Below are 12,598 nucleotides of genomic sequence, written 5' to 3'. Positions count from 1 at the left end.
AGAGAAGATGACTCAAAATTGGAAAAAAAAAAAAAAAAAAAAAGATTATTACGTTTTTTTTTTTTCTCTCTCTCTCTTGTAATATGACCTAGTAGTGACTATTTTTGGAAGAAAAATACAAGATGTACAAAAGAAAAGTCTGAGATCCCGACAAATATTCTGTTATAACAGCATAAAAATGATATTAAAAAGAACCATGAAGTCAAATTTAATCCCGATCCATATTACCTGGAAAACCGAGAAAAATACCACGGTCCCCAGAAAGGCGATTTTGATACACTTTTCGCAAGAGATTTGCGATCCTGAGGCTGAATGTGATGCAATGGGGGTAAGGGAAAAACCACTCACAAAGAAAGCAGCACCTGAATCCAGGAATTGCAAAGACCAAACAGCAGGGGGGCAATGAGGAAAACGTCATACAATGCAATTCTAAGTAAGTTTCATTTCAAAGCTGCCACCATAAGTGCATCTTCTGATGCATGTCTTAAATCTACACATGGAGTACGTATGACAACAACATTTTATCACAATAATATATGGTCTAAGACAGAAAAAGAAAACAAGACAGACGAGGCATAATGCGACTTTCTTGACTGGCAACTTTGACACTCTTGAGGAACTTGGAATAAAGCAGAATTATCAGTTCAAGCACCAAAAGTAGTGTTCGTCAATCCTCATTCTTCTGCAGCACTGGCAGCACTTAAATCCACACTGAGATCAAGAATCTGCTCAAAAATACCAACCAATTATTATTTAAAACATGGCAAGGGTAGAACATGCACATCCAACAACTGAGACTAGTTTGCTTTTTCATAAAACAACTTTTTTTTTTGAAAGAAGATATTCTACTGGCCATTAAAATAGTTTTTCTTACTAAGTGTGAAAAGCTTATTCTCATCTTTCAATGGCCAAGATGGCCCTTCCTAATTGTTGCTCAAAGCAAGTAAAACCTGGCTCCGATCAAAGATTATTTTAAGCAGTTCAACTTGAACATTATGGTGAAATTACAAGGCCAAAAAACAGTCCAATCAACTGTAATGCTTAAGACTTATCCTCAGCACCTTCCATTGCGTTATTGGGTGCTCCATTTTTTGTCAACATCTGTGATTAAGGTATCATGATTTATAAAAATGGATATGCCTACAAGCATGTCCATGACATAAACGTGGACCTCAAGAGATGACTTAAGTGACAGAGGAATGATTAATAAAATTCACTACCTTTCCAGTTATCATGCTATACATGTTGAGTACATCTGTGACAGTCGACTCAAAGTGAGTTGTTGGATCGTAACTCTGTTAAATGTGAAAATGAAATTCATTAGTGTCCATCACTTGCTAAAAGCTGCACAAGTAGCAATGGGATCAAAGCAAGCATCAAGAAAACATTATGCGATCACTTACTGTGGATATGAAGCAATTATCCAGAGATGGTTCATTGACTGGTTCAAATCTGTCATAAATATCAAAGAATATCTCATCGACAGGTCCCAGAAGGTCAATTCCTGGCTTAAGTTCAGTCTCAGGATGATCAGTCTCTGCCTCTGCTGATACAAATGCAATAAATTTTCCCTTTGGAGCAACATTGTGGGAGTAAGAGCAACAGAAAAGGTACCTGTCCAACCATAGAAGGATAAAAAAACTGAGCCCCCAAATAAAACACAAGAGAGGAAGAGCAACAAAATAAATATCCAACGAGTTATTGGTCCAACAATATATGTGATCTCCAACATTTAAACACATTTTTCTCTCATCTGGATTTTTTTTGGAGCAACAATATCTGCGATCTCTGACATCAAAGCTAGTACTATGATTGGACATGCTGAGAGTTCCTTCTGGCACAAACAATATAGAAAAAAACCGAGATATACATCAAAGCATCCTGCAGGGGAGAGAAGGCTCTTCACATATATAACCGCATGTGAAAAACATAATAATTAAGATGAATTGATGAGAAAATATAGTATTTTTTCACATAGTGAATTTTTCCTGCTGAAATACAATATTTGAAACATCCTCCGATAGACTGAGTGAAGCGGCATCAGTGATTCAACAGTATGTTCAGGTAATAACCATCTTCTCATAAAAAGAGCAAATTGGCAAAGTGAAGAAGAGTTTTCAACATAACTTTGAAAATGATAACACAGCAGAAAGATCAGTGGACTGAGAGATTGGAAAATTCATCAGACATACTTCCAATCTTTGTTCAATATTCCTGTCTAGGCGCCAAATAAATTGGAACAGATGCAGAAGGAACTTGTTGATTGGAATTTGACCAGTTCCCCATCAAAATGGAGAGTTTGGTGTTGAGTTCAATTAATATTTGCTAAGCTCCATGCTCCTAAGATCTTAGTGTGACTAGATGCGTCCATGCAAAAATTCAATGTAATTTTTTTTTTTTTGATAGGTAATAGAAAGCTTTATTAAGATAAAGATGGGCATAGCCCAGGTACACTGGAGGTATACATGAGCATACACCTATTTAGGAACTAGAGACAGAAGCAAGAAAATCATGGAAGCTTAGGCCATTAAAGTCTAAAGCCATGGCCATTCAATGTAATTTTTTCCGGGACTTTCTTCCACAACTAAATTTATCTAAATTTAGGATATGACTGTTTATATCCCCAGTGCATGAGTTAGTCTCAAAAGATGGCTGTGAGAGTATAGGATACCCAAAAGCTTAATTAATCAAAAGTTCCTGGGAAATTATACAAACCGTGTCAAAAACTGATCAACTATGATGATTGAGGAACCTACCCTATAGAAGCCATTGGAAAATCTAAATTATTCTCATCATCCTATCTTTTGATCCTCCTACTCCCAGTAAAAGAGTTGGACGTCATCTTGCACCCAGGTTATTGATAGATCCCCAGTTCTGTTGACAAAATTCTGTGCTACATAAATGCATTCATACATGGCGAGAACTCTTTTTTTGGGGTAATTATATAGCAAAAACCCAACATATATCACACGCTTAATTTTTCTCAGAAGCATTGCATGAGAACTCACATGTCCGATCTGCGTCCCAACTGCTTCTGCGGCAGGATAACCTGCACTGAAGGAGAATCGTTGGTGTTGGGGATGGGGTGGCTCATTATGGCAATTGCCCTTGCAACCCGGCCAACCTTCCTAACCTGTTTAAAATGCACAGCTTTTCATGAAGCACGAAAAGTTCAATGTCCTCTGTCTTCAGAAAAGGAAATAGAGCTTTGGGCTCTATGATAAAATCTTTGCAGATTCACCATGTATCTAATGAAGGAAGTTCCACTGAATATGGTAGAGGAAAAAGAAGAGGGGTGTGAAATAGTATAATTATTACCTTGTTCGGCAAGTATGAAGGATCACAAACAACTTTTTTGCACCTAGCAGTTTCCCCTTCTGATGTGACACCAACAACTTTGCCTTCCTCATCGAACTCAACCTGGCATCCAAATTAAAACAGAAAATCTAGCCCCTTTATCAAACATACACAATAATTCTCCTCATAAAAAAAGAAATGCTGCAACAATAAATAAACCAGACCAATGGTAAGTGCAAGGACACAGAGAATGTTGATAGGAGACAGGTAATAGAGGAGTTACCTTACACTCAGGCTTGTTCAACATATATGTCCCACCATAAACAGCACTAAGACGTGCAAACGCCTAAGGGAGAAGAAATTGACATTAACTGAGTGACCTTCACTAGAACCCCAAATTTATCAAAAGAAGAAGTCCAGGGGAAAAGATTGGTGAGGTGGAGAGAAGGAGAGATAGACCTGGGGGAGCTCTCCCAATCCATACAAAGGATATATGTATGGGGATCCTCCTTGAAAACGTGCAAGGGACTCCTCATAAAGCTATAACACAAGTGAGGAACAAAAAAATATAAGTGGCACACAAAACAGCTAAACATTCAATGTACAAGAATCCAGGTCAAAGAAAAAGGATTAATTATCAACCCCAAGCAGTTTTCACCTTTATTCTCTTCACGGTATCTAGTGCAGGTTCATCAAGGTAGCGATCATCTCTGTGAAGCGCTAATGCATGACCAATAAAGTCCACAGTGTTGTCATCAAGACCATACTTTCTGTCAAAATGCCCAGGGTATAATGAGCAAACGGGCTATAATGCTCAATATGTTCAGGACACGAGTACTGTAAACAGAGCCATCAATTGAGACCACCTACACTTTTTTGAAATACTTTAAAAAGAAAAAAGATATATACAGCACGAAATAAGAATTCAAATTTATTACTTCCACTTACGAACTTCATCCAAAATTATCTGATTAGATTAAAGGACTCTATGAGTTTGCCTGCCAAATAAACTTTTTTAGTAGTATTTATGTCGTTATGCTTCAAACCTCATTTTGTATGACATTACCCAACACAAAAGGCAGGATGGCCTATATATACAATTGGATATCTCAAAACAGGATGCAAGAAAGCAAAATGTACAGCAAATGCAAGGAGCAAGAGCTTACGCAATTAGTTCTCTAGTTTTCACTCTGGTCAAGTCCATCCCATCATGTGTTTTGGGATCACTTTCAACATAATCTTGAACATAAATGAAGAACTTGCGAGCTCGGCGCTTTTCAAATATACCCATCAGTGGAGATTTGAGTGCCTCCATGTCAGTTGCTGGAACCTTGTGAATCTATAACAATGGGTTTACTCAACAGCAAAGCAAGTTAAGATCAAACATAAAAGGTAAGCAACTTGGAAAGAAAAAATTCAACATCTTAGGAATAAGATTACACCTTTCCTTTATTGTAGACGAAGCTACCATCAACAGCTTTGAAGTACAAATACTTAGTAACATCTGTATGAATGAGTACGCGTACAAGAGTGCCGTTTGCCATCATAAACTACCAAACGAGAATTATTCAATATATCAAAGTAAATTGAAACATAAGAGAATCATACCATGATTGGTGAACAAAATGAAATCAGAGATAAAGAAAGAAATAATACATAAGAAAGTAAACTCGTACCTTAGGGATCATGTCCACATTATAATCCCTACTAGAGCCTAAATGTGCTGGAGGCTTATCATTTCCTCTGAACCTCTTCCAGAGCTGAAAATAAGGATAACTAAAACAGTAAATAAGTAATCGAATTTTAACAAATAAAAGAGGAATATTAAATTTCAGACACCCAAATCTCAAATGAAAAGTCAAAAATAGGACCTGAACAAGATTAAGTGATGTTGATTCTCCTCCATAATAGTCATTCCTATCCATGTGCAGGACCTGGTTCATAAAATATGAATATCAATTAACCGCTGCTTTAGAACAGTGATATTCACCCACTACTGCATCCCGTGAATTGCATGGAGCCCACGAAAAATACAAGATAGTCTATAAGAGCATAAATACAAGATAGTCCAATGAAATTAAAAGCAACCATAAAAAATGAATAAGCAGTATTCAGGCTGACAAACACATTTCACAGACAAACTCTAGACTTCCCAGTCAGTCATGTATTCCATTTCTTTTTCAGTAAGTAACATCCTCAATAGCCCACTTTGATACGAGTTATTTAGTTGGCCACCTCAGCACAATTGACTACAAATCCATTTCTTGCTAAGAGGAAGCTGTTACCTGGATCTCTTTCAATTTTTCAGTGAAATCGTAGTGCTATAATCGGGTTTCCAATCGCAATCGCAATCGCAATCCAGATCTCAAATAAAAAAATCCAAAGCTACATACAGTGCTGTTGGCTAATTGAAATGAGGAGCATATGATTACAAAACAAATGGACATGCAACCGAAATGAAACCGCCATATTAGATACAGAAGCAGGGATTTAACACAGCAGATCCGCGACGGTCAAATTCAATTCTCGGTTACCCTTATTCGATCTTAATGCAAGACCCATCAAAATGAGTAATAAATGGGAATTGACAATAGGAATTAGCGATTGGGAAGAAGAAAAGAGATAAATCTAACCTTGAGGCCATCAACGGAGAGAAGGCCGCTAAGGATGCATTCCTTGAGACCCGTACCCAAAACTACGACGTCATACTCTTCATCCATGGCGATCGAGCCGCTTTGGCTTCCCAGATAGATCCACGAACAAACAACCAGAAATACGGAAAGGGAAGGAGGGTAAGGGTTTTTAGAGGTTTGCAAGCCAAATGTTTCTCAAGATATATATACTCCCACAAACTTGTTCACAGAGAGAGAGAGAGAGAGAGAGAGAGAGAGAAGGAGAGGTGATACTTTGTTTGATGATGGAGGAAATGCCAAAAAAATGGGTTTTGCTTGACTAATGACTCCAATTAATTATGCTGAAGGAAACTTCTAAAGTGCAAAGACGTGGGAATTCCTTTACAGGCCAGCCATCATTTTACATTTCATCTTGCTTATAAATATATTTTCTAAAAGAGTTAATGCCACGTCTATAAAAAAATTACACAAAAATAATTTTATGAATTAATATGATTTTATTTAATTTGTTAAATTTACTTTATAATGAAAGTATCTTTATAATCTGACAAATCACATCAAACCACATCAATTTGTGTGATTGTTTTGTATAATCTTTTTGTAACTAGAGTATTTTCCTTATTATGGACTATTTTCATTAAGGGCTAAAGTCTATAATACTGCCCTAAGTCCATTACTTCGCTAGGCCCCATAAGCTCCAGGAATGTTAGCCCGAGTCCAAAAAGCCCCCCTTAGTAGCCCGGGGTGGGTCCTAAACCCGTGCCGGTTGGGTGGGCTTTAGGCCCTTTCAGGTCGATGGTAATCATCAATATTGAGATGAGACGTTGTAGAATAGAGCGAGAAATCATGATCGGAAAAAATGGAAGAGACGACATTAGGGAATTCTGCCACAGACCCACATTGTATTAAAATGACTGACACCAAGAAAACCACGCCGCATTAAATGCAAGTGGTGATAGAGACTCTAGGGAGAGGCATCCATCTGCCCCATAACACAGGGCATGGCCCTCCTGATCTGAAAGACCAAATATAAAGGTAGCCCATAATTGCGAGATAAAAGGATAACTAATTCAAGTTTATTGTCAATTATACACAATTGTTATCTTCTTCCTTCAAACATTTTAATTTTTACTCTATACTAATTTTGGCATTGAAGATTTCCCAGACCACCACATGGCCACTCCTCTCCCGCTTTAGGATCCAACACGAGTGAAGACTAGCGTTGCTGAATAACTCGGCCCAAGGGCATACGAAATACGACGTTAACATCTATTTCTGAAAAATAAATGGAATTTTATTATCAAGTTAGTTTATAGAGCATGTCAATCTTGATCGGTAAGATTTAAATTATAAAATTTATTATTTAAATCAAATTATATAACGTAAATAGTGTGGCATAGATATCTTAAAATAACAGTGCTCAAAATGAAAATATATATCCTTTTTTTTTTCTTGATAAGCAAAAATAATCTTTTGTAGATAAGTAAACATGAATGTACACACTTTCTTGACACAAATTTGAGTCATAGTTTGATCATAGTTTAAAAGAATAAGATGATATTGTAGTTGTGCTGATATTACTAACCTCCAATCACAGCCCATGAGATCCAATAGCCAGTAACACCTGCCAATATGGTCGGCACACAACATGAACCTACCAGCCCATCAGGCATCAATGCGCCATTTGGATTAAAATAAAACTAGCTTAGGTGAGATTTGTTGGGCTCCACCAAAATTAGGTTTGTGATTTGATACCAAGTGAGTTTAATTTTGATACCGAGATTTGTACCGATTGTTTTTTTTTTAATTTAATGGTTAAAGAATTTTTGTTAACAAGTTTGTAATTTTTTTTTAAATATTTAAGAAGATTTAAAAAATATTTAAAAAATAAAATTTACACTGCCGGTAGAAACTCTAGGTGGGTTTCTCGGTGGTGCATCCTTTTTAAATTGCTTTTGTGGTCAAACAAATCCGTTCAAAAAATAAATCAAAGCAAAACTCAGCCCCTTCAACACAAAGATGGCCCGAAAATCTCAGTGGGCTTAGACTTTTACGGGGCCCAATACATTTTTTTTTTTTTTTCTACATAGTACACAACGATTGCTATCAGTATTATCACTATCAGCAGCACCGCCAAAATACTCTTCACTCGCTATCCCTCTGACCTGTGCCCTTCACCATTTTCCATATTGAATAAGCAAGCCTCTCTCTCTCTCTCTCTCTCTCCAAATTATATATCCACCCCCCCCCCCCCCCCCCCCCCCCCCCCCCGCAAGGGCTGGCAATGATGTCTCTTTTCCTCATTGAAGTTAGGCAGACAATCAGAAGAAGAAGAGGAAGAGAGAGAGGGGATGTGTAGCGTGTAGTCATCTTAGTGGTGGGGAGGGTAACTTTGTACGTGTGATCCGTTATTTTCCCGACTAAGAAATACAATAAGAGACAGTAAATTAAAGATGCTGACATGCTATTATTAAAGGAGATGCAGTCTACAATTTAATATTATTAACAGACAACAGATTTAATAAATTGAATCCTACTTCATGTTCTTAATTTGTGTTTATTAAAACATTCTTAAAATTATTCATTTGCATATAATCTAACTATCTTTTAAGGTCATATTTAGAACTTAGATTCAGCTGATATAAACTTAGTTCAGTTTAATTTTAAATTGAATCTAACATTCAAACATTCAATTATTAAATTACTAAACTCATATCAACTCAAAACCTATTTACAGGTAAGACTTATAACATTTTTTTAACTTAATGTCTCTTCATACACGGGACGCACGATTTTTTTAAAGTTTTTAAAAATACATTTTAACCCATCTTAATATCTAGACACATTTAAATTCATCAGAGCCTCATAAAACTCATTCCACTATCTATACTCATTATTATTCATAAATAACTCAACATATCTAAAAAAGTAAAAAATAAAACTTTAGAGATTGTAGATAAAGATCTTCCCATTCTCTCGTTTGTTTCCTCATTATTATTTTTTTAAAAATATATTTTAGAGTTCGTGTGTATAGTGAATCTAATAAAGTGTTTACATAACATAATTTATTTTAAAAAAATAAGTTTTAAATTTTGTAAATTATGATTGTGTGTTCGACTTTGGCAATAGAACAACCCAAACAAATAAAAACAAAGTTATAATCAAATAACTCAAAGAAAGTATAAAATTACATTTTCATTATCGTCAATTAGCCATTAAAGGAAGGTTTGAATAGTGAGTTAAGATGAAATTTAAATAAAATATTAATTTTAAATATTATTATAATTTTGATATTTGAAAAAATTGAATTGTTTATTATATTTTATATAAAAATTTTAAAAAATTATAATAAATAGATGAGATGAGAAACTTTTGTATCCAAATAGACCTAGGTGTTATACTCTCCATCCTACCCATTTGTCTTTCCCAGCAGCTTTATTTTTAGAAATAAAATAATATTTAGATCTAGTTTGAATAGTAAGATAAGATAGTATGATTTTAGATAAAAAGTTAGAAAGTAAATAAAATATTATTAAAATATTATTTTTTAATATTATTATTATTTTAGAATTTGAAAAAATTAAATTATTTATTATATTTTATATAAAAATTTAAAAAAATTATAATGATTAGATAAGATGAAATTGAGTTAAACGATGTATTAAAATAAAATAAAATAAAATTGAGATTTTTTGTTTTGTCTTTATTTTTGACCTTTTTCCTGTTTATAAAATAAACAAGTAGAAATATTCTCAAAGAGTACCATAGGCAGATGGTTTTTCTTTGCTCCCATGCCTCTCGCTCTCTCAGCATCTCTCCATTTATCAGGTTGGCTGTCTATTCATTTCTCCTCTCTCCTTCTCTCATAGTAATATTGCTATTTATGCATTTGGATTTACTTTTTTCGGCCTGTTCTATTTCCTTAATTTTCTCGCTTTCCGAACGGACTCTCTATTTAGCTGCTAATCACTCAAAAAACCTGGTCTGTTTGTTAACCAAAATGGTTTTTGATGGTTTAGGGTTGGTTCTGGATCTCTAATGATATTTATGGAATCCCCGTGGATTTATTAAATGGGTGGTTTCTGGGGATTTTGACAGATGCAGCTGTGGGTCTAATGTTTATGCCTTCTCTGGCCAATGCTATTTTGATGGGTATAACTGGTAGATTTGCGCTTCTTTCCTAGGTTTCCTGGTTTTGATCGCTTTGATGCTTATTTCTCATTTGCTTGGATCGTGTCCGAAGACCAAGATATATATAGTTTGGCCATATATGTCTCACTTCTCAGTAATTTGTGGTAGTTGGGTTTGATTTTTGGATTTCACTGAGTTTTGGCTCGTGGGTTCTTTTTTTTTTTTTTTTTTTTTGGATTTTGCCAAAATGGGATTTTAATTCTCATTCTCGTTCACTGGGGCGACTTTTAGTAGCGTTTGAAGGCTACTAAAATTACGCTAGCCTTCAAAAAAATTCAGTAGCGTTTGAAGGAAAGAGAAAAATTTGGAGGTTTTCGGTTTTCTTATACCATTTTGAGTTTGATGGGGTTAAGATTTTGAGGGAGGGATTTTTGTCGGGGGGGCTTAGTAGTTTTAGGATGCATTTTGTTGAGCTTGTTGGGGACGTCGATTGTCTACTTGATTAGGGTTTTTTAATTAGGGAGGGCACGGCAGAATTGTGTAGAGGGTCAGGATGGAAGCGGAGATATCTGTTGTGGGGTGTCAGGAAAAAAATAGTGAAGACCCCGTGTTTATGGATATGGAAACTGAGGAAAATGGAATTGATAGTCCAAGGAATGGCTCAGAGCAAGGTGAGGGAAGTGATGTGGTACTCTCTAGAGAAGGACCTCTTGTGAGGAAAGAGTTGATATTATCCAGTGCTTGTTGTTGCAATGTCAAGAAGCTCAAATCCAGGATTATTGCAACAGATTCCGAGGTTGGAAAGAAAGAAAAATTTGGGCATGAGAAGAAGCTCAGTAGACAAGACAGGATCGAGTTGGGTCGGTTGTTTCAAGGTGCCGTGAGTTCTCACGATTGGGAGCTTGCAGAGAGTTTGATTTTGTTGGCAGATCCACAGACCCTTAATGATGCTTTGTGCATAACATTGGACTCCATCTGGTTCCTGAGCACACAGCAAGAGCTTCATGGGATTACAGGATTGATTAAGAAGATCATTGCCAATGGTGCTTATGACTTTACCAGAGCTGCTTTGAGGACTTCATTTCTAGCTTCGTGCGTCTCCGCATGCCAGAGCCGAACAATGAGTCTTGCTGATACAGTTGCTGTAATGGCTCAGAGGTAAGTGTAATATTCTTTTACCGTTTATTGAGATGATACTTGTGTAGCTTACCAGCCGCTTGGGAGGATTTAAAATTCAACACTTGATCAAAAATATTTTCGTTTCTTTTATATTGTAATTCCATTTAGTTGACGATTTAGAAGCAAGCCTCTCAAAATATTTTATTTTTTTCCTTTTTTCACTTAAAAACGAACTTTTGATAGGATGAAAGGGAAACCATGTTACTTGGGCTATGCATATCAATTGCATCAATAAAGTTTTTGTTTACTGATAAAAAAGGAAACAAGAAAAGCAAAGAAAGGGAAACTGTATGTGTACTGGACTGTTACTATTGTCTATATTACTTTGACTTCATGATGCTTACAATGTAGAATGGAAGCAGTTCTTTACTTGTGCCTCTTCATTCTTAGCATAACCTTTTGGGGATGCTTGGAAACAGTTATGATGGGAAAACTCATCGTTGGAAAGTCTCCCCACTGATCTAGGGAGGGCATGGACTATTAACAAAGTTCATACTATGCAACAGATGAGGCGTTCTGCTCCATCTTATGCAACAAATTCCACACCTTTTCATTATTAAAAGTAAGATATGTTTTACTTTTATGCTGAATGATGAGGCGTTCTGCTCCATATTTTGATCAGGTTGCATGAACGCCTTCAGGAGTGTAATGGGGATGAGGTCTTGAAGGCGGAAGCTAGTGCTAAGGTTCAAAAGTTTACTGAATGGGCTCTAAAATGTATAGGCTTCCATTCTCGTTGCCAGGGCAATAAGGATAGGGTGAGTCACGGCTCAGTTGTTGAGATCCAACTCCAGTTATCTGCTTTCAAGACATTTTTAGATCTTGCTGGCAACCAACTTACTGGAAAGGACTTTACGGAGGCCTTTGATGCGGCCTGCTTCCCTCTCACTCTTTTCTCTAGCTCGTTTGATCCTGGGTGGGCAACTGGGATATCAGCAACTGCAATCCAAGGATTGTTGGGTATGTTGGTAGAGGGTGGTGCTGACAATGTCAATCAGTGTTTCCTTGAAGCCTCACGTTTTGGGAGTACAGAACTTGTGCGCATCTTATTGCAGGTATTGCTATTATTGTTTTGATGTTCAATGATGGTGGCATGAAGTTGCCTAATGGGAACTTTTGTTTTTGTTTTTGATAAGAATAAAGGTTTGTTGATTGGAAAGAGGCATAGCCCAAGTACACAGGAAGTATACACGGATTACATCTAGCATCATCTAGGAACTAGAAATGGATACAAGCAATTTGTGAAAACTATCCCCATTACAATCAATGACTGAAGCCTGAGAAAAAAGTGTTGAAGAAGAATCTTTTCAGCTCATCCAAGGAATGCTCCCAGTCTTCAAAACACCTACTATTCCTCT

General features: G+C 36.2%; 2 protein-coding genes across 3 annotated transcripts in view; one reads left to right on the top strand and one right to left on the bottom strand.

Moving 5' to 3' along the window:
• Positions 1-417: 417 nt before the first annotated feature.
• LOC122278905 (guanosine nucleotide diphosphate dissociation inhibitor 2) lies at positions 418-6,228 on the bottom strand. The gene is made up of 13 exons (XM_043089115.1): positions 5,931-6,228; positions 5,169-5,231; positions 4,974-5,057; positions 4,740-4,847; positions 4,464-4,636; positions 3,956-4,067; positions 3,757-3,837; positions 3,581-3,643; positions 3,319-3,420; positions 3,009-3,133; positions 1,404-1,614; positions 1,221-1,295; positions 418-725 (listed from the first exon to the last, which is right to left on the bottom strand). The coding sequence occupies exons 1-13, from the start codon at positions 6,015-6,017 to the stop codon at positions 675-677; spliced, it is 1,335 nt and encodes a 444-aa protein (XP_042945049.1). The 5' UTR covers positions 6,018-6,228; the 3' UTR covers positions 418-674.
• A 3,432-nt stretch (positions 6,229-9,660) lies between these two features.
• The window catches only part of LOC122278886 (ankyrin repeat protein SKIP35-like), a 15,860-nt gene continuing 12,922 nt past the window's right edge, over positions 9,661-12,598 (top strand). Inside the window, exons 1-3 of one of the 2 annotated variants that reach the window (XM_043089101.1) lie at positions 9,661-9,758; positions 9,950-11,219; positions 11,863-12,295. In XM_043089101.1, coding sequence (XP_042945035.1) covers positions 10,615-11,219; positions 11,863-12,295 — 1,038 coding nt within the window. In that variant the 5' untranslated portion in view covers positions 9,661-9,758; positions 9,950-10,614. The other variant, XM_043089095.1, reaches the window with a different exon arrangement.

The sequence above is a fragment of the Carya illinoinensis genome, chromosome 1 (genome assembly GCF_018687715.1).
Source record: "Carya illinoinensis cultivar Pawnee chromosome 1, C.illinoinensisPawnee_v1, whole genome shotgun sequence".
Taxonomy (NCBI): Eukaryota; Viridiplantae; Streptophyta; class Magnoliopsida; order Fagales; family Juglandaceae; genus Carya; species Carya illinoinensis.
This window is presented reverse-complemented; position numbering and strand designations above follow the sequence as displayed.

What these genes read in the sequence shown, in the direction of transcription:
- LOC122278905 (XM_043089115.1), bottom strand. Translation starts at nt 6,017, where the DNA reads ATGGATGAAGAGTATGACGTCGTAGTTTTGGGTACGGGTCTCAAGGAA. An exon ending in TCTCCGTTGATGGCCTCAAG is followed by an intron (nt 5,232 to 5,930) that starts GTTAGATTTATC and finishes TTTATGAACCAG; the next exon opens with GTCCTGCACATGGATAGGAA. An exon ending in ATAATTGCTTCATATCCACA is followed by an intron (nt 1,296 to 1,403) that starts GTAAGTGATCGC and finishes CACATTTAACAG; the next exon opens with AGTTACGATCCAACAACTCA.